Source organism: Podarcis melisellensis (genome assembly GCF_964234715.1).
Source record: "Podarcis melisellensis genome assembly, chromosome: 3".
Taxonomy (NCBI): domain Eukaryota; kingdom Metazoa; phylum Chordata; class Lepidosauria; order Squamata; family Lacertidae; genus Podarcis; species Podarcis melisellensis.
In genome coordinates, this window is record NC_138530.1 from 53,072,869 (window position 1) to 53,097,032 (window position 24,164).

The following is a 24,164-nucleotide window of genomic DNA, read 5'->3' on the forward strand; positions in this document are numbered from 1 at the left end:
CTATCATTGGCTACTAATCAAGGATAGATAGGATTTCCAGTGTCAGAAGCAGCATGGCTTTGAATATCTGTCGCTAGGGATCAAGAGTGGGAGAGTGCTCTTGCACCCATGTCCTGCTTGCTAACTTCCCATAGGCATCTGGGTGGCCACTGCGAGAACAGGATGACACCTTTGTACTGATCGAGCAGGATTCTTCTTATGTTCTCACAAAGAAGGGATTGCTTAAAGGTTTGTTTGTTTGTTTTTTAGTAGATGGTGTCATCTGAATTATTCCCCTGTCCCTATCTGGCACGCAGTGAACATCAACAGAGTTATAGATCTTTATGCCACGAGTCTTTCTAACTCCTTTTCTCATGACCAACGTTTAATTATTTTTTCCACTTGTCTGCAAACTGATCTGAATGTAATTAAGGGCCGTGTGATGCCTGCAGGGAAAATAAAAACAACCCCCTCATAACTTTCTTCTCCATGTAATCCTAGCTGTGGCAGACGAAAACCACATAAAAGCTTGGAACGGAGGAGAGCTATGTTTTCTTTTCTTCCCCTTTGTTTCCCTGACACAGTCCATTGCAATGTGGAAACATTCACCAGCGGTTTAAGCATAGACCCTCATTCTTTTCTGCGGCTGAACAGGCTTTCCGCAGCTCAAGGAGTGCAAGCTGGGACTCAAAGCAACCAGCTATATCCCCTTAACGTTGGGATGGGAGCCCACCACATTTCATTTCTCTGTCTATCAGATTCCTAGGCTGCCTTGCCCCCAAGGAACTCAGAGTGTTATATAGGGGATTATCTCATGTTATCTCCACCATATCCCTTTGAAGTAGTATACGGCAAGAGAGGAAAAGTTGCCCAAGGCCTCTAGCGCCACCTTTCATGCTCCCCAAATCTGGGGAAGTGATGACGGATGGCGTTATGGCTCTGTGCACTTTGAATTCAAAAGCTACCAAGGAGAATACCTAGGAGGATACTTTTTGCTCAGAGTGGAAGGAGCAGGTGCGACTGCCTGTCCACCCAGCACCACCGCTGACAGCCTCTCTCTAGCAGCAGCTTTTGCCAAATGATTGTCCACCATGATGAATGTCTATGCCGGGGGCGGGGATGATGTCGCCAACCAGTTGCTGCAGAGCCACACTTCCTATCAGCTCCAGAAAGCATGGCCAACAGCTAAAGTTGATGGGAATTCAGCCACATCTGGAAGGCCACAGGTTGCCTGCTCCTGGTCTAAATTATGACATATTTACTGCAAGAATCTCAGGCTCTGGTACAAGACAGAGCCAGGATGGTTGATGTTATGTACTGAGTTGAATAGGGTCCAAAATGCAGCAGTCTGATTGGTCCTAGAACAATAGCATTCAGAATGCAGCAGTCTGATTGGTCCTAGAACAATGCAGCAGTATGATTGGTCCACAGGAGCCACCCAATCCAGCTCCAGGTGGAAGTGAATCCACAACCTGATTGGCCTATAGGAGAATCCCGGAATTAGTCAATCACGTGCAGCCCATTGTGTAAATAATGTATATAAAGCAGATATTTTGGGGAAACTTTCATTCCTCCTCACCACTATGAGCTGAATAAAAAGCATGAAATCCACTCTCGACTCAGAGTATATTTCAGTTGATTCTGATATGATAACTCAGAGGCAAAGTGTCTGCCTTGCATGCGGAAAGTCAATCCTTGGGAGTTCCAGGTGGGGATAAGGAAAATTTGAAACCCTGGAGAGCTGCTGCCGGTCAGTGAGGACAATACCTAGGAAAAGAGTGCCCCCAAATTTTATTTACAAAAAGCCAAGTGAGGTTTATTTGACTGAGCAGTTTAGCCATGCCCAATGGGAATCACTATGGGCCACAAATACTTCCTCATGGTGTTCTAAATGGATGTGAAGATGGGCCACAGAGCTTTGTGAGACCAGAGACTGAGTTGATGAGAAAGCTGCTTGGCAGCTGCACAGCTGCTTAATTTTCATGCATGAGAGCACAAAATTAAGTGGTGTGATTATGCAAACATTTGGGTCTGCTTAAATCCTAGAAGAGAGCTCCAAGTGGCTCGTACGCTAGAAGTCTTCAGGCTTGCCAGGAGCTCTTAACATCCAAGTCCTATGACTTGCCCACAACAAAACAGGAGTCTGAACTGCCAATGGACTTTCTTTCTTTTTTTGAAATGGCAAACAAATAGCAATCCCATGCTGCTTTCTAGGCACCCAGCCATGCACTTATTTATATTGCTGCTTTAAAATCTTTGCTTGAAGGAGGAACTAGATGTCACAAGAGACACAGAGCTGACTGCTACTGCTGTACCTCTTTCCCTTTTACCATCAAGTTTGATGCAATGCGTGACGCAGGTAACATCATTGCCCCACATGCTACTCCATTGGCTGTTGGTGGGAGAACAAGCAGTGCACAATGTGCTGACGACTCATGGCACCTTCTGCTAATGTTTTAAGTAATTTAGATAGAAGGGAGAGACACACATAGTGGTGGCAGGTCTCATAGCATCCAATTCCACCCTGACAACCATTTCACACATGCAACATTTCATACATTTCATACACTCCTGTAATCAAAAGTTTTGCACATTTTCATGTGTGACGATAGACATGTGCACTATTTTATCTCAGGGGTCCTTATAGGAAAATGGGAATTCAAGGGCTCTTCTGATGCAGACAGAGGCTGGACAAAAAAACCACCAGAATCAATGTAGATATTGTGGCTTAGAGCTGTGGGTTAATTTAAGCAGCCAATGAAACGCTGAATGATTTACTGTCATATTTGGCAAATCGCATTCTATTTGTATACACTTTCCAATTCCAACAACTGGAAATGAATTATTTTCTGGGAAAGTCAGAGAAGACACCATCACAAATCTTCCCTTCGAAGCTTTCTGTCGTAGACCAGAATGTTGGAAAGGCAAGGCAATGTTGAGTTTGAATGTGAACACGCAAGTGGTAATATAATTAATTCTCCTATGAAAATACATCACCACACAACTGTGTAAAACAAGTGCTTAATTTAACTGCAACTGCTTGAATTTATTCCAAACAGCAATGTTCTACCATGGCTCCCTCCAGAGTCAAGATGTTAAAAACATCACTCAGTTTAATTACTGTCTCTAAAAACACATTTTTAAAAGTGATTTCTTAGCACCAGAGAGAAACTAGGAACTGGACACAAAAGGAGCCCTTAATTTTAGTTGGTGAGAGTTGAATCAGGTACTAAACATATTACAGTGGTACCTTGGGTTAAGAACTGGATTTGTTCCGGAGGTCCTTTCTTAACCTGAAACTGTTCTTAACCTGAAGCACCACTTTAGCTAATGGGGCCTCCCACTGCCGCCGCACCGCTGCTGCGCGATTCTGTTCTCATCCTGAAGCAAAGTTCTTAACCTGAGGTAATATTTCTGGGCTAGCAAAGTGTGTAACCTGAAGCGTATGTAACCCAAGGTACCACTGTGTAATAATGCTGATTTATATAGTTGGATATATGGCCTTGATTTCTTTTTTTAAAAAAGATTTCTGCATTGGAGGGGGTTGGACTAGAGGACCCTTGGGTTCATTCCAAATTTATGATTCTTTGCTTCTATCTCACCTTGCTATCAAATGGTAGTCAAAGTAGCTTAGGTACAAAGGATCTAACAGCATAATCCTATATATGTCTACTCAGAAGTTCACTTCCATTAAGTTCACTCCCTGGTGAGTTCAATTGATATTCCATTCAGACATAACATTCCCAATATTTCAAACCAAATACAAATATGAAACAGAAAATAATCAAAACCCACCTCAAACAGAAACCACCAGAATAAATGGTATAATTAAAGAACTACCCACCGTTAAGCCCCACCCAAAGCTCAACTAAAGAAAACAGCTTTCACTTGGTGCCTAAAATATATTAAATTTCGTGCCCAGTAAATAGATAAGGGGAAGGTGCTCCATAGCCTGGATGCTGTTACAGAAACGGCTGCCAATATGACAGTTACCCTGTTAAATTCCAAGTAAGTGCTCATCCCTTCCCTCTCATCAACAGGAAGACTGAATGATGTCGTTGTCTTGCTCACAATATAGGATCACACCTATGTTTCAGAGGTGAGGAACCTCCAGCCCAAGAGCCTAACTCTGCCCCTACATCTCCCCATGATGTGATATATGTTCCCAGGTATGGAGCAGGTAAATATATGGCTCAGCCAAAAGCGATGTGCAGGCACCTGCAGAGTCCTGTGCAAATGGCTTTGCAAGACTTGCAGAATTGTTCAGTTCCTCAGAGATAAGGTCTCGCAAACAGATTAGGATTTACAAATGCAGGACAATAATAAGCATTTAAATCTTACATTAAAGCAATGGAAATCCATGCATCTACCTATTGTTGTTGTATTCCTTTTAGCATATATTTCACTAAATCATCAGCATTTGAATGCATTGAAATATCTATCCTAGTTTTCTTAGCTTTACTTTCACCTAAACAATAGCTTGGAAATCCACTTTGGAGAGGTATACATATGCCCAATCCTAAATGCTTGTTATTCAGTGCTGCAACCTGCCTTAGTAACTTGCTTTCCCCAAATCAGAGTCCCCTCACAATATGGTCATAATCATGAACACATGGTTTTAGTTGAGCTCCATCTTCCAGTTCGTGTTTGCTCAATTACAGAAATGTTGCCAGTGGTTGAGGAGCTATTTTTATGATATGTATTTATTTCAGCCTGTGGAGTTCAGAGAAAACACAAATGATATTGGCTGGTGGTGCCAAAGAAAATTAATCATCCCACCCCTATGTATTCCTATGCCCATGCTTCTCTATTAAAAGCCACTTGGTTCGTAAGGAACAGCTTGACATCAGTAATCTCTGACTGAAGCGATGATACACTCACTTTAATGGAGACTTTAATAAACCCAGTCGACTATCATATAAAGCCCCATTTCCCTATATTGGGTGTCACTGCTTTTGTTTGAACAGGTTAATGAAGTGGGAGTTGCTCTGCCAAGATCTTTGGTTGTATCTCCTCCCAGTACAGATGTGTTATTGCTATAACTTTTGATAGATGGGGTCTGTGTGGAGAGGGTAACAACGTTCAGATTTTTGGGCATTGAATTACAAGAGGATCTGTCCTGGAGTGTCAACACAAGGGGGCTTGTGAAGAAGGCGCAGCATAGACTGTACTTTTTGAGAATTCTAAGGGAAAACCATCTTCCGCAGAAACTGCTGCTTGCCTTCTATCACTGTGCCATTGAGAGCGTGCTCACTTATGGCTTATGTGTGTGGTACGGAAGCTGTACTACCCAGGGCAGGATGGGGTTGTGCAGAGTTGTTAAGGCAGCAGAGAGCATTGTTGGCTGCCCACTCTCCACCTTAGAGCAGATTTATGCCACAAGGTGCCATAGGAAGGCACTGGACATAGTAAAAGATCCATCGCATCCTGGTCACTGTCTCTTCGAGCTCCTGCCGTCGGGACGGAGATACAGGACGATGAAGACAAGAACGAGCCATCTTAAGAACAGCTTCTTCTCCAGAGCGATCTCGGCCCTGAATGGGAAGCCTGGACTTTGAAAGTCATCTAATCTTCCTTGCTGTACTATACTGTATTGTTTTAATTAGTGTTTTTATGGAGCAGTCAAGTAATTTCGTTGTCCCTGAGAGGGGGCAATGGCAATAAAGATATTATTATTATTATTATTATTATTATTATTATTATTATTATTATTAATTCAGAAGTGCCGAAAGGAGGCAATTCCAATACAATTTCAAGACTGAACACAATAAATCTGCCCCAGCTGTACTGAGAGCTTGATTTTAAAAAATGTGATTTGGGTAGTTGAGTTACCAATTAAACTCAGTAGCAGCCACCAGATACTTCAAAAGTTTTTAAAAATCATTTTAACCACCTAAAGGATTCAAAAAAATGGACCTCTCAAGGAAAGGCATACTGAAAGAAAAGGTAAGATGGGTATCACAATAGGCAAGGTCCTTCTCCTCAAATGGCAACAACACCCAAAGAAGGACTGCCTCTAATGATCTTAGCATCTAGGGAGATGCATATGGAGAAATTGGTTATGGCAGGTAGAAAAAGCCACACACACACACACATAATTGACAGCAAGGCAGGTGAAAGCCTCTCCAGCTTTGTTGCATTAGTAGGCCTCTCATCTGCCAGTTTTATTTCTTCCTCTTATCCAACTTGTAAGTCTGGGAAAGCATGGGAAAAGAGCAGTTGTGAGGCCCTCCATAACTTTTCTGCTCTCAGCAATGAAGGTTTCTGAGCATGCTTGGACCCTCCACACTCAACAGGAACTCTGGAAATCATAGAATCCACCCCACTAAATGAATTAGAAGGATTTTAAAATATGTTTCCAGAGTTCGCATTGGAAGAAATGGTGGAATGGTTTATGAGCAGCCTTCAGCTTTAGCATAGACTGCTTCCCCTCCACCCCACATGCATATATCTCCAACAATTTGGTACATTAAAGGAAAGGGGAGGAGAGGAACTGGCAGATGAGAGAGTTGGTGTTGAGCCATTACAAGCCAAGGTGAAATTTGAGGTCAATAAGCCTGGTTTTTCAATGGTTTGGTGACTTCTGAACTCTATTTTCATGACATTCTAACACTAACATACCGTAACACTAACATATCATATTTTTCCATCTATAAGACGCCCCCATGTATAAGACACCCCCTATTTGGGGGGACTCCAATTTAAGAAAACAGGGGGAAGATACTCTCCGTGTACAAGATGAGCCCATATTTTTAACATTATTTTACAGTAAAAAACCATAGTCTTATACATGGAAAAGTATGGTATGTACCTATTTTATCATTAGGCCACAAACAATTTCAAACTACATTCCAAAAACCTATCGGTACCTTGTATTTGGCTTCAGGTTTTCAATGGGCAAATTAGTGCTTCCTGCAGTCTTAGTTGACCACTTGTTCCTGATGAAGTCGTCGTAAGATGCACTGTAAACTAAGTATCCTGCCAAGGAAAGGAGATAATATGTCCATCATCCATTTGTACACTTATTTACTCCCCTGCCTGCTCTTTGTCTCCATCCCCAAGGGACAAAAAGAATCTGTTAGAGGAGACAGTTCCTCTGGAGCCAAGAAAGGCCCATCAAGACTTTCCTTCTTTTCTCAACTATTTGAAAAATATCACTCAGCCAAAATTTTATTTGAAAAGGACTTTCAGTTACAGAATTGGGGCAGGGAGGTGAAAAAGGTGTGAAAAGAAAGGAGAGGGCGTTTTTTAGCCTCTCCTTTAACTTCTGGCAGCTTCTTTCTTTCTTTCTTTCTTTCTTTCTTTCTTTCTTTCTTTCTTTCTTTCTTTCTGCTCTTTGTAGGAGAGGAGTGATGTCAGCATAGGAAAATTCACACCCCATCCCAACTTCTTTCAACAGTACACTCTTTGACACTTCTTCTACTTCTGCACTGAAGCAGAAAGCTAAGCCTATTGGCAACTCCCAAACAGACACACCTTCACACAGGTTATCAGAATTACCTTGTAGGTGTTCCACCTGTCCATGTCCAGCAGCAACCTTCACAGCTTACAATACGCTCTTTATTCACTTCATTGGGATTAGTTGTTTACATTCCACATTGCATTTGTGATATGTTATTTTCTCTTCGGCTGGCTTTGAACCAATGCACCTGGTAGTCTTTTCTTGAGCTTTCACAAAGCTGGAAAGCACCAACCCGCTAACCTAATCTTAAACTAGATCAATCTATTTTCAGAGACATTGGCATGTGGTCTTTAATATGTTAGCAAGTTTTAAAACACCAAATAATATAACGTTGGTGTTTTTAGTTTGCGATTTCTTTTTGCAGCCACTGGATAAATCCAAAACTGAAACAGAACATTGGTTGCTGTTTCATTCAACTGTAGTATTAACAGCTAGAAACATGTTTGATTCCAAATACTGCTTCAAACCCACACTGTGTTGACCTCCCTGTACCTTAAACCTGATCAGAAGTGGTGCTTAGAGTTGCCTCATCTACCACTACTGCCTTTTACACTGGGCAAAATGACTTTGCGCTGGGTAGGCAGTGCAAGACAAAACAACCATCAGTTTCCAGTCCAATATTAATAGCCAAGAAATGGAATAACTGTACCTGTGACCAGATCCCCCTGAGTAGGCTTAGCCCAGTCGACAATCACAAAGGAATGGCAGCCTTCCACCGCTACTATGGTGATATTGTGAGGGGCATTCTGAGGACGCATCTCTATGCCTTTTAGGTCCCTGGGTATGAGCTCGGCCAGGCTCTCCACTTGGAAGTGTTCTAGTGCCTCTGTCAAAGAGCAAGGAGCTGCTGGGTCTTTGTTTAGATAAGTCACATAAGGAGCTGGAAGAGACAGAGAAAGAGAATATTCACTCCAAAAGTCTGTACAGACAGATGGATTATTAAAAAAAGAATTCCCGACGTTCAAAAGAATTTTTTCCAGTGTATTGAAACTGCAAACCAGATAAAGTATACATTTGTTTTTTAAACACTGTAAATTAGACATTCATTTCCTGGATTTAGAATTTGTGTATTTTCCTACCATTTGCTAAAATTTTCAAGGATACAGAGTGATGCCATCTGGAAAGCTCCTAGAGCGGTATGAGAAGGCACATAAACCTAGTGCTGAGGAAACCACCAGCATGGCAAATATTCATTGTGACTAAGCCACATTCTGATGGCAATAGATGGAGAGCAACAAGGAACTGGTGCATATTAGGGTTTGCTTCTGATGCTCAGCAGCAATGTGGGATGTTGCACTACTGCTTTATACGAAGGATCAGCAACTGGTGGCCCCTGGGATAATTCTGGCTGCTTTAGGGACTCTATTTGCTCCCCTGGCAGTTGCCAACCTAGAAGCAAGAGGCTGTATGAAATGAGCGTGATCATGCCATAATCCCTGTTTGGGGAATAGTAGTGGGGGTAAGACTCTGCACCTTCTAAAGTGGCCTGCTAACTTAGAGGATAAGCAACCTGTTCCTGTGTCATTTGGATCAGCCAAGTGACCTCTGTAGGGTGCACTGACTTCGCTCTGCCTCAGCTTTGTCTGCATTCAGTAACACCGCTGCACTTACTGATTGGCTGGGATCATTTCAAGGAAAGGAGGGCATAAAATGGCACTGAAAATGCAGAAGTCAGGGAGAAACAGTGGTAGCAAACAGACATTAGCCACACTAAAAAGAAAGAAAGAGAGAAAAGGAATACAAACTGGTATGAAGGAGAACCATATTGGCCCCCCTCAAAGCCTATTAATGTCTCCCCCCCCAAAAAAACCACACACGTGTGAATGAACATTTGGCGTACAATCTATAAATTGTATTTCTATTTTATAACAACATGATGCTCACTCCAACGTTGCTCAGGAATTAATAGGCACATTTATTCCCTCAAAGGTCATCTTCAAGTTGAAAGATGTTTTACTGTAGTCACTGGAAATGTTTATTCAGCGACAGTTTACAGATTTTGCTAGATGGGTAATTTTTTCCTCTTTCTCCCCTTAAATGCCTTGAAATGTTTATATAAGAGCAATGTTCTTAGTTTATCTTGTTAGATTTCATGCCCTCCAGGGAGCTATTTTCCAGAATGTGTCATGTATTTATCTTTAGACACTCCAAGGGCTCTCTATTCCCAAATGACTGAGAAACCCTGTCCAGGAGAGGAGAGGGAGGCCAGTCAACTGCTCAAAAGAGATTAGCTGAACAGCTAGTCAAAGTCTTGATTGGTATAAAACCATTTTATGACTTTATATATATATATATAAATACTAATTAGGTCACTAACTCTGCCAAGTGACATCTAAGGACTCTGGGGTGGACATTTTACATCATTGTCCCTGCAGAGCCCTCATCAATCACCACTGTCAGGAAGAATCAGGGGCTGCAGAATGTCGGTCATCAGTTTGAGGAGGAGCAACACTTCAAAGCCTAACCATAACATTTCTGTGAACATTTCCATTTCTGTGAACAGCACACCAGAAGCAAGCCTCACTGCTGCTCAGTTCAGTTGTGAATTGCCAAAATTTACAATAGAAACAGATTGATAGCCCAAAGCAGAATGCCCAGTTGGGCCTTCAAGGACACAGAGGCCTCCATTGGCTATTTCCGAAGCGGGTGAGGAGGAAAGGAGACAAAGTGCATACTTTGCAAGCACCTGCCCATAAAAAAAGTACATTGAGCTTTGTGTAAAATGCTTCTTTTTGTTTTTACAATCAAGTGGTATACAAATTTTATGAAATAAAAATAAAGCAATGCCTTCTCACAATTGAGAACTCTGAGGAATCTGTAACTGTTACCCCTGTTGAGAAATTTTATTGTCACCCCAATGTTTACTTCCTTCTTTGTTTCTTCAGCTACTTTTGGTGCTGCTCCCCTTTCCTTTTTGTACAATGGGACTTTTAACCCAGAGATAAGATTTGTCCTAACCACTGTTGCAAAATCTTAATATTTCTCTCTCCTCCCCCACCTTAAAAAAGGCTTTTCCTTATAGGCCTAAACTAGAAATTCAAAGGAGTGCTTCATTCCACATTATGTAGCAAACTTTAATGAAACAAATACACATTATTTCAAACAACAGGGTATCAGATGTTTGCAATTACACCAAGACGCAGAGTGTCTTAATATCTTAATATCTCTGACTCTATGTTTGTTCTCTCTCTCTCTCTCTCTCTCTCTCTCTCTCTCTCTCTCTCTCTCTCTCTCTCTCTCTCTCTTTCTCTTGTGAGTATGGTTTGCTTTCTGTTAAGAAAATCCTATGAAACTCAGTTCATTACTTTCTAGCTTCTCCCTTCCAGGAAGGTTGACTTTGGAGCAGAAGTGTAGCAATAAAACCTATTTAAGTCCAGATGAAGCTGAATCAGTTTCAAAAGAGGGAAAATGACTTGCCTGGTGAAGTGCAAATGTAGGACTGAGAATCATTCATACCTTTCTTTCTGCATAGACCATCTCTTTTCCTATAAGTCAATAGTTTCTGCACTTGCATCTGGTGTGAATATTGATTTTAGGAAAATATTTCCCTATCAGAATGTGGGAACATGCACACATGCACACACTCACTATTTCTAACTTAAGTGTCCCTATTTGGACCATTCGAGAATAGATCTTCTGCATTATGTGTTTCCTTCTTCTTAAAGACAGCATTTCTTCAGCTGATTTCTCTTCCAAGTACTGTTAGAATTTGGCATACTGACCAAATGATCAAGGGGTGAGAGCAACACCCTTATAAAGAAAGGTTAATCGTCATCAAAATCTTTTACCATGTGTCAGTCGGCTTGTGAACATAATGTGTCTTTTCCCCTTCAAAGGTTTTTTAACTGAGGGTTTGCTTATCTTTTGAGAAGGGGGACTGCTTCCATAATTTAGCTACTAGATCCTAAGCAATAAATAACTCATAGCCACTTCCCTCCTAAAACACATTGCTTAGTGACAACATACAGGATACAGTAGTAACATGATAACACGTGATTCTTTGAATCTTACTGATTGCTTACCAGTGAAACGCCTCTTTCCAGCAGCGTCATATTCTAACAGAGGATCCGAGCCCACCACACTGAACTCGGGCAATGCTTCTGTGGTGGTGGTGGTCGCGGCAGTGGTTGTGGTGGTTGTGGGCGCCAAAGTGGTTTCAAAAAGCTCATAATCTACATAAGAAAGAGGATGAGGGGCATCAAAGGAACATCCTTATGAAAATTCCTCAGTGAATTTTTCCCAACATACATGTTTGTATTATGTGATCATTTTTGCAAAGCATTTCCCCTAATATAATGCATGTTAATCTTTTCTACACTAATATGTGGACTTTTATGCATACTTGGCTGGAGAACTGCGCTGCAAAATTTGGAGAAGAGCCAACTGTGTTTCAGTTCGCATATTGTTTCTGAAAGTGCAAATCAGGTAAGTTCTCCTGTAACAGGCGCTCACCGCTTTCCTGCCGGGTGTCGGTTGCAGACCCTCTCTCTCCACCTCTTTCTCAGCAGCTGGAAGGCACATGGTCACTGGCTGGTGGAGATTTCCCTCCACTGCCAGCACAGTTATGGGGGTGTAACTTCCTGCACAGTAAGCCAGGTTCAAATGGGCTAATCAGGACCCAGGTTGTGAGGGAATTCCTTGCTGGCCAGCCAGCTACTGCCCACTGCCACCCCAAGCCAGATAGCAACACATAAAAGGTTAGCCGTGCATGGCTTCTGCAGCCCAGTGTTTGCCTGAGTTTAGTTATCTAGTTATCAGCAAGGGGTGGATGGCACTACAACTGGGTCCGCAAATGTGAACTGAATCAAGTTTCTGCTGCCTCCCTACCCTGGTCCTCTCTCTATTTTCCTTTAGATGCCAAACAAAGGCTGTCCTGTGTACCTGGGCTTTTGGCATTTCCTTTCTCGTTCTGCCCAAGTTGTGTCTGCTTAGGTTTGGCAGCTGGGCAGCTGGGACTGTTTTAATTTGTGGTGACTTGCTTTATTGGCAACATTACTTTCCTGCTGCTTTGTTTTGCATCTCTTAATCCACTTTTTCCTTTGTGCTTGTTTGAATGGCTTGTCTTAAGCACTTGTTGTTGGTTACTTCAAATGTTGTTCGTGGGGAGGTAGGCAGTGTACATATGTTGCAATGAAATAAATAAAATTGGGTCATGCCCAAGGATACTTTTCTGAAACAGGGTAACCATGTGCCCTACTTTACAGAGGGCAGTCCTCTATTTGAAGACATCCTCTGCATGAGGCCCAGTCGAAGGGAGAAAAGAAGGAGCCTTGAAATTGCCCATCCACATTTAGCATGTGGACAACACACTGAGCAAGTACACATGGCCATAGTCTTGTGGTGAGATGTACTGTACTTTTATTCATATTATAGTACTTCTATATTAGTATATGCACACTTTACGCAAATGTGTGTCTTTTTCACACTTCCTTTGGGTGATGCATGCCCTCTATTTGGCAATGTTTAACTGAATACCTGCTACAAAAACTCTGAAAGAACTAGGATTTGGTAAATAAGACTAAACTGAGAAACAGATAAATCATAAGATCAGGTTTTTTATTTAAAACAACAACAACCTGGATCTTTCCCCCTTATGCAGAAAGAAGACGTAGGTCAAAAGTTGACAACAATTCTTGTAAATTGCTTCAGGACTGTCTGTTGTGGGTAGCAATTCAGAAATTCTATGAATTAGCTAGCTAACTAAACTACCCACCTGCTACCCCCAAGCCTAAGACTTACTTTCTTGCAGTCTGTCTCCCTGCCTCCCTTTCCTCTTTGGCCAAGCTCTAATATATGAAGTGAGCTGGGTCGAAAGAAAAGCACTTGTACACAAGGTTACAGAAGAGTAAAGCAGTGGATGGAGATAGACTTCAGTAACCCTCAGTCATGCATTCCTTTGGCTGTTGGAATAAGCCCAGTCCTTTCTACATCAGAGCAGATCCTTGTTTCAACATGAAATCCATCAATCAATTTCAGGTTTGTTTGTTTTTAAATAAAAGCTCCTCATTACACAAGTGGACCTGCCACCATCACTTCTGATGGTACTCACCGAGGCAAGACAATTTGAACATATTCCTCCAATCCTCGCCCAATCGCACTGGCTGCAAATTAGTTTCTGAGACCAATTCAAAGTGCTGGTTTTGACCTATAAAACCTTAAATGGCTCAGGACCCCAGTACCTCTAGGACCACCTTTCTCCATATGCATCTACCTGGACCCTGAAATCATCTTCTGAGGACCTTCATCATGTGCCTCCTCCACGAGAGGTCTGGAGAGTGGCAACATGAAAACAGGCCTTTTCTGCAGTGGCTCCCCATTTGTTGGATGCTTTCCCCAGGGAGGTTTGGCTGGTGTCTTCATTATACACCTTTAGGCGCTGGGCAAAACATTCCTCTCAACCAGGCCTTTGGCTGATTGACATCTATCCAATACACTTTAAAATGTGTTGTGGGAGTGGGAATTATTGGTTTGTTTTTATTCTTTTTTATTACATATTTTGTGTTTTTTATCTTTTATTTTTATGTTGTGAGATCTACTGATGAAGGCCGGTGGTATAATAATAATAATAATAATAATAATAATAATAATAATAATAATAATGTGATTGTTGTTCTGAGAGCCTGAGAGTACTAAAAACAGAACAGCAAGCTACATTTTCTTGTTCAGATGTATTTAGGCCCTATGCTATCAGATCACAGTGCAGAAAGGAAAGGGATTCAAAGCACTTCAGAAAAGGACTTTTACCTCCATCATATATCACATATGACTCTGTAGTTCCCGCCACATCTGCATCAAGCCCTGAGAATGTATCTATGGAAAGAAGAAGACATCGGAATGATGAAGCAGGTCCCCCTTTGCCCTAGAGATTTCCTAACAACAGTGCACCCAGTGCAAAGCTTTATTTTTCCTATACAAATGGATGACAGATAATCACTTGTATGGGAGCTAGTAAAGGAGCTATGCTCATGAGCAAGCTTGCTCCTATCTGCATAGTTCTATTCTGGTATATTCTGTCCCTTGGTCATGTTAGAAAGTGACAGAATGTTGGGCACTGGGGCTTTTACATATAGATTATTGTTAAATGTATGCCTTCCTTTAAAACATTAATTACAGATACTAATCTGTAAGAACCGCAACTGTGCAAACAATTAGATTTAAACCTATGACTATAACAGCCTAGTAATATTTGCCATATATTTTTCTATCCAGTGCTATCATAATACATTTTATAGTTATCCTTAAACAAGTTAATATTTTTTGATGTCAACCAGATTCCCAAATATTTCACTTTTTAAAAAAGCCTTGTATTACCTATTTATGGCAACTCTTCATAAAATAGACTCTAATCCACTGCTAAAAAAATGTTAATATTAATCTGATTCATGGTAAAGCAAATGGTTAATGCCTGGCTGATCAAGTTCAATTTTCAGTAGCAAACAAGCAGTTGTAAACGATATCTGAGCAATAGCATTGTTTTTGAAGCATAACCAGTATTTTATTTCCTGGTTCTGCCCTTACATTTTATATATTTCAAAAGCAGTTTAATTAATATAACTGTTGTTTCCATGTCAAAGCAAACCCTGGGGAGCAGGGAGTAACAGAAAAATGGTTCATTCTTCTACAAAAGTGTTGCCAGCATTTCTGCTTATGAGCATATTAACCACATCATTTTCACTTGAAGCTTGTCCCCTGACGGTACATCTCACTTACCCCCTACCCCACCACAACAAGCTTACAGAAAGTCTATTGGGCACCAATCCAGTGAATTCTGAATGCACTGAACAAAGCTAATTGAGAAAAACACTAGCTTTACCAAGCATCTTTAAAAGAAAAAAGAAAAATTAACACAGCCAGCAAATTACTGAAACTCAGATATGCAGGAAATATGAAAAGACTGGTCCTTTAATACTTTCATGCTTATTACTGTTCTTCAAGTTTATAGGCCTATATTTTCCAGTAATGTGATAGCAGCAGTTATAAAAGTGGCTTTTAATGGCTTTGTTGACTAAAGTTCCTCAAAGAAGTTGAGCCGTCTGGAGTTTCAGTGCCACATAAGCTTGGGCTCCTCGTGTATTCTCTGACTATAAAACAGAATCATATCTGGTAAAGTCATCTTTATAAATCCTGAGCAGGAAATTGGACCAAAGGGTTAGTAGAACCCACAGCAGCATTTTTCACACCACATTTTCTTAGCCTGTTTGGAAACATGTCAATATATCGGATTCCTGAGAAATGACAGTGTATTCTATTGAGTATGCTGCTTTGTTTTTCCATCTTGAGAGAACATTCTGGAACTTTCTTAGCAGGCTAATTTTTACTGCACTTGGTAGCAATATTTGTAATGTAAGACTGCATCCATCCTCAGATGTGGTTCTTGAGTAGTGGTCTTTTTTTGCAACGCTCTCTCCATTATTGCTTCTGTCAACCCAGCCAGCCTAAGTTCAGCAGAGCTCGTACATTTATCCTTCATGGAAATGTTCATACACTCCAGGTGCATTGCTACACTGCTCAGGTGTTTCAGTGTGTAAGAAGCAAAAATAGCTCAGGCAGCATTCTGTTTTTCCACACTTCCATCTGAATTACAGGAAGAAGAGCCCTTGAAATATTGGACATCTCAACAGGGACAGCTGTTTATTTTGCAGAGCATCAGTCCCTCAATAGTTTTGCTTTACTCCATAAATGATATTGTGTGGTTAGCAATGCTAGGGCCAGGCCAGCTGGAGAAGTGGTAGCTGAAAAGAATACACACAGAGAGAGAAATCAAATTCCAAAATATTACTTAGGCAGATATCACCCTAAGCACGTACATATCCAAAGCAAGAAGGCTTTGCATGCTTATTCATTAATTTTGGTTTGAGGAGCAGCTCTGATCACATATGTGCACTTGCACAAACATTGTGTTCCACAGAGCAGACTCTAACAAAGCAATATATGTGGAAAGCCCCTCACTGATATTGGAGCTCCATATATGCCTCACAGTTCCCATGGGGCTTGAGATAAGGGACACAAACAAGAGAGAAAAAATAATGACATAGACTTGGATAACATTTAGCTGCAAGTCCTGTATGACCTGGTCCCTGTTTTCTGTCTTGCTCATTCCCGCCTGGCCTGTTAAAATGGGGCTCTGACTGACTCCAGCTACAAAGGCAGTGGCGGCAGTTACTGATTTAAATTTTGTTTAAGTTTAAGTTTTAGTTTATTTATATGCCATCTTTCCACAGTGCCAAAAGCAGCTCTCAACACACACCAATATACATCAGAATACATAACATGTAAAAAAAATCCAATTCCAACAAACTAAAATAAGACAAAACCAACAATTCAATTTTATAATATTGCAATGTGCAGAGAAAATCACAAAGGTATTTACTATAACTTGGTTTGGTTCAGATACAATATGTACAAGGGCTTATGCAAAGCATTACATTTGAAATACTAAAGGTATCCCTTGGTGCCGGATAGTTGGATGTTATTTAGTTCCTGGAGAAGAGGAATTGATTGTTAAACCACTGTGGGAATTATAGCCCTCTGAGCAGAATAGGGGATCTAACAACTCTCAGCATCCTTAAGGAACTACAGTTCCCACAATTCTTTGAGGGGGGGAAGCCATTACTGTTTAAAGTGGTATGATACTGCTTAAAATGTATAGTGCAGATAGCCCCTAACAGGCAAAAGAACAAAACAAAGTACCTGGGCTCGTTTGGGAGGAAAGGTAGAAAATTAATAAATATTTTTCCTGCACACCAAGGGGCAGGGGGCTGGATCTTCTCACCAGGCAAGTAGTTCACAGCTGGCTCCCTCATCTCTCCTCCAGAGAGCCTGCCCAATAGTGCAAGCGAACAATAATAATTTCATTCAGATCTATTTATTTTTAAAACACCCTCAGGCAGAGATTACTCACCTAGTACAAATTTGAAGAGAATTTCCTTCTTGTTTTTCTTGCTGAGATTCTGCTTCCTCTTTCAGGTTCATGGTCAGTTATTTTCTTGTAACCTCTTCTTTGTTACCCCAAGTGCTCCATCCTCATGCCGCTCTTGTTCCTTGATTAAATCCATTTAGTGGCCATTTTTCTAAGTAATTCCTTAAGAGGATTTTATTATCTGGCTAAATGCAGAAAGCCATTTCATGATGTGGTGTTCCATGGCGAAGGCATTGAAATTCGAATGGGTATAACACGGATGCTGACAAGATAATACACATTCAGTGTCCTGACTGCCTTGATATTTATGGAGTGGTTAACCTACCATAGGGCATCTTTACAATCATTGATTTGATTCATTGGTCATTTCCCTTGAAGTCTCAAAGTGACTTGCAAAAATAAAATTTCAGTGCATAGTACAAAAACAGTCAAAACTAGATTAGCAACACTAAAAATGATCAAGTGACCACTTGGTAAATCAGTCATCTGTACAGACTTGCCAAATCTTACCATACTTCCCTCCACTCCCCTCAGCAAGAAATGGGATTCACCAAACTTCTTACCATTTGGCAAGTTGTGGCATGCATTTACCACAACGTAAATGGTGGGCTCCATGATGGCAGTGGCAAGGATACGATATAAAGCAGAGGATGCTGACCTTGATATCAGGCCTGGGGAATCTGTGGCCCTCCAGATGTTGTTAGACTTCAACAACCATCTGCTTCAACCAGCATTGGTCAGGGATAATGGGAGCTGTAGTCCAAGAACAGCTTGCAACCATAGGCTCCCCTTCCCTGTTCTATATGATAAACGCATCATTTAGGTCAAGTCTTCACCCTAATGCAGTGGTTCCCAACCTTTTTCCTTGGCCAGGCCCCACCTACGCACCTCTAAAATCCTGATCCCCATGGCATATAAGTCTTATTATTCAAAAGTGAACTCCTGTTCACGTGGAGGAAGCCTCAAAGGCCATTCACTGTTAAAAACTCATTCTCAAATTGCCCCCTTAAAAATCAAATTGCCCCCCTGTGGAGCGTGTGCCCCACGTTGGGAACCATGACCCTAATGTCTTATCAACAAAGCAGCCGGCAGGTTTGTGTGCTATTTTGGCATACCCAACCAATACTCATTAGGGATGAGATTTAGTTTTACACAAATAAAGACCAGGATGTGCTTCTCCTCCTGGTTTTAAAGGATGGTATGCAATATTCTTCCATCTCTGCTAACTCAAGCAACATGATGATTCATCACAACAGAAAATGGTAGGAAATGGGAGGGGGCACATCTTGGTTTGTTGCTTCATCCATGACCAGTGTTCATATAAGGTACCTGAACTATTTAAATAGAAATGCCACATACATATACACATAAACTAGCATAAAAGTCAGTACCTTCGGAATTGCATTCAGGCAGACCGTCAAATCCTAACACAATATTCCCCTCTTCATCATATTCTGCGTAAGTCCCAGGCAGGCAGGTAGGCTGTGGTTTCTCAGTTGGTGGCTCAGTAGTCGTTGGTTCAGGAGTGGTTGGTTCAGGAGTGGTAGTAGTAGTTGCAGTAGTTGTCCTCACGGTTGTTGTGGTGGTGGAAGGAGTGGTTGTTTTTTTAACCATTTCAAGGCCTATCAGGGGCTTCCCTCCAAGGCTGATGATTGGTTTATCTTGTGCATTTGCTACAGGTTTGCTAAATCTCCCATGCCCAAACAACGGCAAACCATCTGGGCTTACTACAGGAGCTCCTTTGGAATCTAAAAGAACAAAAGAAGTCAAAAATTTACCTCAGATACAGTTGATACCATGAAGTTTTGCTTCATGGCCTTTGAGGGACTACTGGGGCGGGGGCAGAGGGATTGTTAGGAAGAATAGGTACATACTTCTGTTGCAACAAAGCTAGCAACATGTAGGGGCTGCCCTGTAACTTAAGAAGAGACACGCTGAATCAGGCCAAAGGCCATTTAGTTCAACATCTTGTTCTCACATGGGCAAACCATATTCTCATGGGAAGCCCATAAGCATGACCTGAATGCACCCTCCTCACCTGCAGCTCCCAGCAAATGATATTCATAGGCATGCTGCATTGGTATCTAGAGAATACCAAACACACACACACAATCTCCCATCTTTTCCATAGTTTTGTATTGTATAGATTGCTATGCCAATGGGTTCTCTTCAGCTCATCTGATAAAAAAAGTATCAAGTAACTCAGTAGAACAGGGATGGGGAAGATGCAGCCTTTCAAATGTTGTTGAACTCCCAGCAGTCCTGGCCAGCATAGTCAATGGTCATGGATAATGAGGGGTTTGAAGTCCAGTGACACCTGCAGAGCCACAGGTCTCCCCTCCTGTGTTACAAGAACCCATACTCTGAATAACCCACATTCCCCCCCGTGTTCATATTGCTGCTTACCAACAATAGTCCGGCCATCTCCTCCTAATTTCACTCGGAGAGGTTTCCCCTGGGAATCTTGGAGGTACCTTCCTTCAACATTCAGCACCAGCCCTCGGTCAAGATCTACAATCTAAAAGCAATGTGTAGATTGAAAGGCTCTCCAACATGAAATAATATAACGTTAAATCTTAAAAGTATTTTGTATTTTCAAATAAGGTCACCCTACCCACTTTATTCCTTGTGGACCATTTATTATTTTCTGTCCATTTCGCTTTCCATTAGTACCAGGGACTACTTTGTTATTTTGATCTGGTTTTGTGGTTAGATTGGGCCTGCCACCATTTCCTGAAATATAAACAACACAAAGCATGCATTATCCATTACTTTGTCTATACTCTGTCCATTCGGTAAAATTATAGTTCCAAATATTTATAATAACACAATATATATTTATTTAATAAAATTGGTATGCTATAAAACTATAAAACCCCAAAGCTGTTTAATAAAACATGTTAACATATAAATGTATTTTATATACATACTTGTACAATATATTCATTTATGAAATAATGCAGGTATTCCATTGGGATGCAGGTTTAAAAAGCAACTTGCAGTGATTCTAATTATATTATATTCAGTGGGAATAAACTGGATATATGTCCAACACACTGGTACAGATTTGTGATTTTTATGGTCTGACATTAGGGACCACTATGATTTTACTATGGGCTTCTTTACACATTATATTTAGGCATGGGATATTCTTATGTCATAGTAGATGTCACCTGTGGATTTTTTTGTCTGTTTTTCATCAAAATTCTACATACTAGCTAGATATACAGGATTTGTGTGACCACTAATAAATCAATTTAAGGAATAAAATTCAGTTGACCTATCAGGACATACCCTGAATAAAACTATGAAAGTCTCTGAATACTCACCCACTAGTGATCAGGTCTACCTAATATTAGGTTTGAATTGAATAATCTTCTGCAGAAATAGTGAATTAGGACACACTAGTGAGACGTTCTGAGAGAAATGGCCAGCTGGGAGCAGTGAGATTTGAGGATGGGCCAAAATGAGGCAAGGAATTAAAGAGCCCCTTAGCGAAGTAGGTGAACTGATAGACAGTTTCAGAACAAAACAATTTCCACTGATGAGATCTCAAAGCACAACGTTTGGGAGCATCTTATAATAACACATATTCTCCATAATAGGATTAGGATGGGAGGAACACCCAGTTAACAAGCATTAATACAAGCATCACCAACACATTACCTTGCCTGTTAGGAAGCCTATGCTGCTGTCGTTGAGAAGGGTTGGATAACCTTGAGTTTTGTGTTCGTTGATTAGAGGACACTGAGGATGAAGAATGTGTTGGAGAAGCAGAGTGAGAGGGATGAAGCTGAGAAGATCCAGAAGTAGAACCAGAGGAACGTGGTGAAGCCAAGTTCACTTTAGGCAATGTATTCAGTTTGTTAGAAGACTGGGAAGACCTAGAAGTTAAAGCAGTAGATCTACTCAATGCAGTGTTCGATGTTTTAGAAGTGGGCTGTTCATGTTCCTCCTCCTCATCTTGTTTGTACACTTCCTCATCAGCAAATTTTGCTTTGGGGGGCAATGCAGGGCTTGGTGATTTACTTTTATCACCAGCAACATTGTTATTTAGGCTTTGACTGCCCCTAGAAACCGAAGATGATGGCCACTTCGCTGCTGGAGATGTTGGATTTTCCTCCATTTCTGACTGGTCATAATCCTCATAATCATCATCCCTGTTTATCAACTGATGTGTTTTAGAGGATGGCATTTTGGGAGAAAGTTCGACTTTTGTTGGGGCTGGCTGCAGGAGTCCATATTTTTTGTCTGTTTGAGATCCTGTCCTAGTTGGGACTCTGGAGCCAGATGGATAACGGGGCACTGAAGGATGAGTTTGTCTCAGAGAAGTTGAGGATGATTTTGAAAATAAAGAAGTTTCTCTGCTGTAGTGATGGTCTTTGTCTAGGTCTCTGTTAGAGGTAGATGCTGGCTGAACAGATTTGGATTGATGAGGAGATGCAGGCAATTTATAGGCATCAGATGTATCTTCACTAGATGCAATAATCTTTGACCCAGTATGTTTTCCTGGTGACAGACCTAAACCTCTGGAGGAGGTTAAAGACTCTCGCTGAGTTGAAGATCTTTGCCCAGATTTACTGGTCTGAGACTCAGAATGCTTTGCAAGAGAGCTGGTTCTTCCCTGAGATATTCTCCTAGATGGAGAGACTTCTTTGGCAGGTATTGAATAAGAACCCTTCTGTTCCTCTTTATCACTTGCCTCTTTATAATAGTTTCCCTCCAAAGTGTCATCATCTCTGTCTTCAAGTTTTTCATTACTCTGGTGGGATGATAGTGTAAGGTGGCTTCTTGAATGTTGCGTCTGATCCGTTGATGCTTTTGAGGAATAGCTGGTTTCTGGATGAAGAGTTTTACGGGATAAAGCATGTGACCTTCCCATCAATGGTTTTTTAGACAAAGGTGAGGTTTGCTTCGACTTAGGAGGTGTATCTTTGCTCTCAAGATGGTCAGGTTGATATTTAGACGCAGGAGGCTGTAAAGGAACTGACTTTTCCATAGATGTCCTTAATAAAGAATCAGAAGATGGAGATGAGCCTCTGGACCTTGAACTATGGCCATTTGTTAACTGAGAAGAAACACCGGAATGATGGTTTGTTCTGCTTAATGAAGGGGATTGGCTAGACACTGAAGACACAGCATCAGAGTGTTGAACTTTAAGTGAAGAATCTATATCTGTAGCTTCTCGTTCTTTGCTATAGTTTTCTTGTATAACTCTGTGATGATTCTTAGATTCAGCCAGAGAACTCCTCCTTTTGGTATAGTCCACTGAAGAAGATTGTTTAGAAAAGGATGGTGAATAAGCATTAGGAAGAGTTGAAGGCAGAGGACTTTCATCTTCATCCTCCAGTTCTTTGTCTTTATTGGAATTGGACCTATGATTACTGCCTGATGCCAAACGTAAACTGGACTGAGGTTGAACCTTTGAGGACTGTGTAGTAGAGGGGCTTTTCGGGGGTGGAGTCCTGGTACCATATATATTACTGCCTTTGTTGGCAAATCTGTTGGCAGTAAGGGCTGATCTATATTTGAACAAATTAAAGCGTTCAGATGCAGACAAACTTGAAGAGGACCTAGAACTGAATCTAGAAGAAGGCCTTCTTCTGTTCTCTTCATCTTCTCCGTCATCATTTTCACCATTATTAGCATCAGAACCTTCTTTTCCCTCAGCCTTACGTTTAGCAGATGAGCTATGTGAGTGAGGTAAAGTATGAGTAGCAGCAGCAGCAACCGCAGAAACTCTCGGATCTCGTGGCACATGGCGGTTAGAGTGCAGGAGAGGCCTCGTTTGCACAGATGCAGATGAACTGCCCTGAGGAGAAGAGAGCCTAGAACCTGGTCTTTGCTCTCTTTTTTCGGTTTCTTTGCTTTTATCAGTGTCAAAAGCATCACTGGTATCAGGGGGATCTAGTTTATAAGAGGGATGGTGTGAATGACTTTGAGAATTTGAGGCTGCAGATGATACAGAAGGAACGAATGGTTTTGAGGGGAGATTCTGAACTACCTTCCGAGATCCAGATGGCTGCTGATTTGAATGTGAAACTGAATGCTTAACTTCTGGAGGTTTAGGTTTTTCCTCTGAACTGTCAACTTGATCATTACTTTCATTATCAACCGGCAGATTATCCAGCGTGACTTCATGGGAAGAAGGTAGTTTAGAGCTGCTCTGTCTTAGATTTTTTGTTTCAATTTTGGGATAGTTAGGAATGGAAGATAATGAAGGGTGTGGTGAGAGGGAGGGTGGTGATGACCGACGCTTATCAGTGCTTGCCTGCCCTGTTCTTACAGGTGTGCGTGACCTATGAGGTGTTTTACCTGAGGAAATGACAGAGTGTGGAGGTTTAATTGGGGAGTGTGACTTCACACTGCTCTTAACATCCTGATTTTGTGGCTGCACTGTTGCAGCTTCTTTGGAGGGATTGTGGTCAGATTCTTCTCTGGAGAGAGAATCAGTTTCTAGCTCTGCTCCCTTTCTAGAAGACACCTGAGACTTGGTAGGGACTCTGCTCCCAGCTAGGAGTTTATTCTTTAAGTCAGAAGCAGAACTTTTTGAATCTCTGCCACCAAGAAAAGTGGATGAATGACCCAAAGTTTGCTTAGAGGAAGAGGACGGTGATGAGGCAGAAGAGGTGTGAACAGAGGAAGAAGGTGCAGAATTCTTAGATGCTTTCGGTTCCAAATCCGCTTCGATATTTGTTTGTTGATCAATATTTGATTCACCTATATTGGCTACAACAGAAGAGAGGGGCAGGGGGAGGGAAAGAGATTAAACATAGAAATCTATAAAAGTAACCAACTGTTATT

At 41.3% G+C, this 24,164-nt stretch overlaps 1 protein-coding gene across 1 annotated transcript in view; it reads right to left on the minus strand.

Annotated features, from left to right (window-relative positions):
* FNDC1 (fibronectin type III domain containing 1) overlaps positions 1–24,164 on the minus strand; it is an 87,298-nt gene that overhangs the window by 22,238 nt on the left and 40,896 nt on the right. Inside the window, exons 7-14 of the mRNA XM_081906761.1 lie at positions 21,027–24,089; positions 19,975–20,093; positions 19,767–19,878; positions 18,752–19,108; positions 14,186–14,251; positions 11,464–11,613; positions 8,091–8,321; positions 6,849–6,957 (exon numbers count right to left, since the gene is read on the minus strand). Coding sequence (XP_081762887.1) covers positions 6,849–6,957; positions 8,091–8,321; positions 11,464–11,613; positions 14,186–14,251; positions 18,752–19,108; positions 19,767–19,878; positions 19,975–20,093; positions 21,027–24,089 — 4,207 coding nt within the window. The remainder of the gene's footprint in view (positions 1–6,848; positions 6,958–8,090; positions 8,322–11,463; positions 11,614–14,185; positions 14,252–18,751; positions 19,109–19,766; positions 19,879–19,974; positions 20,094–21,026; positions 24,090–24,164) is intronic.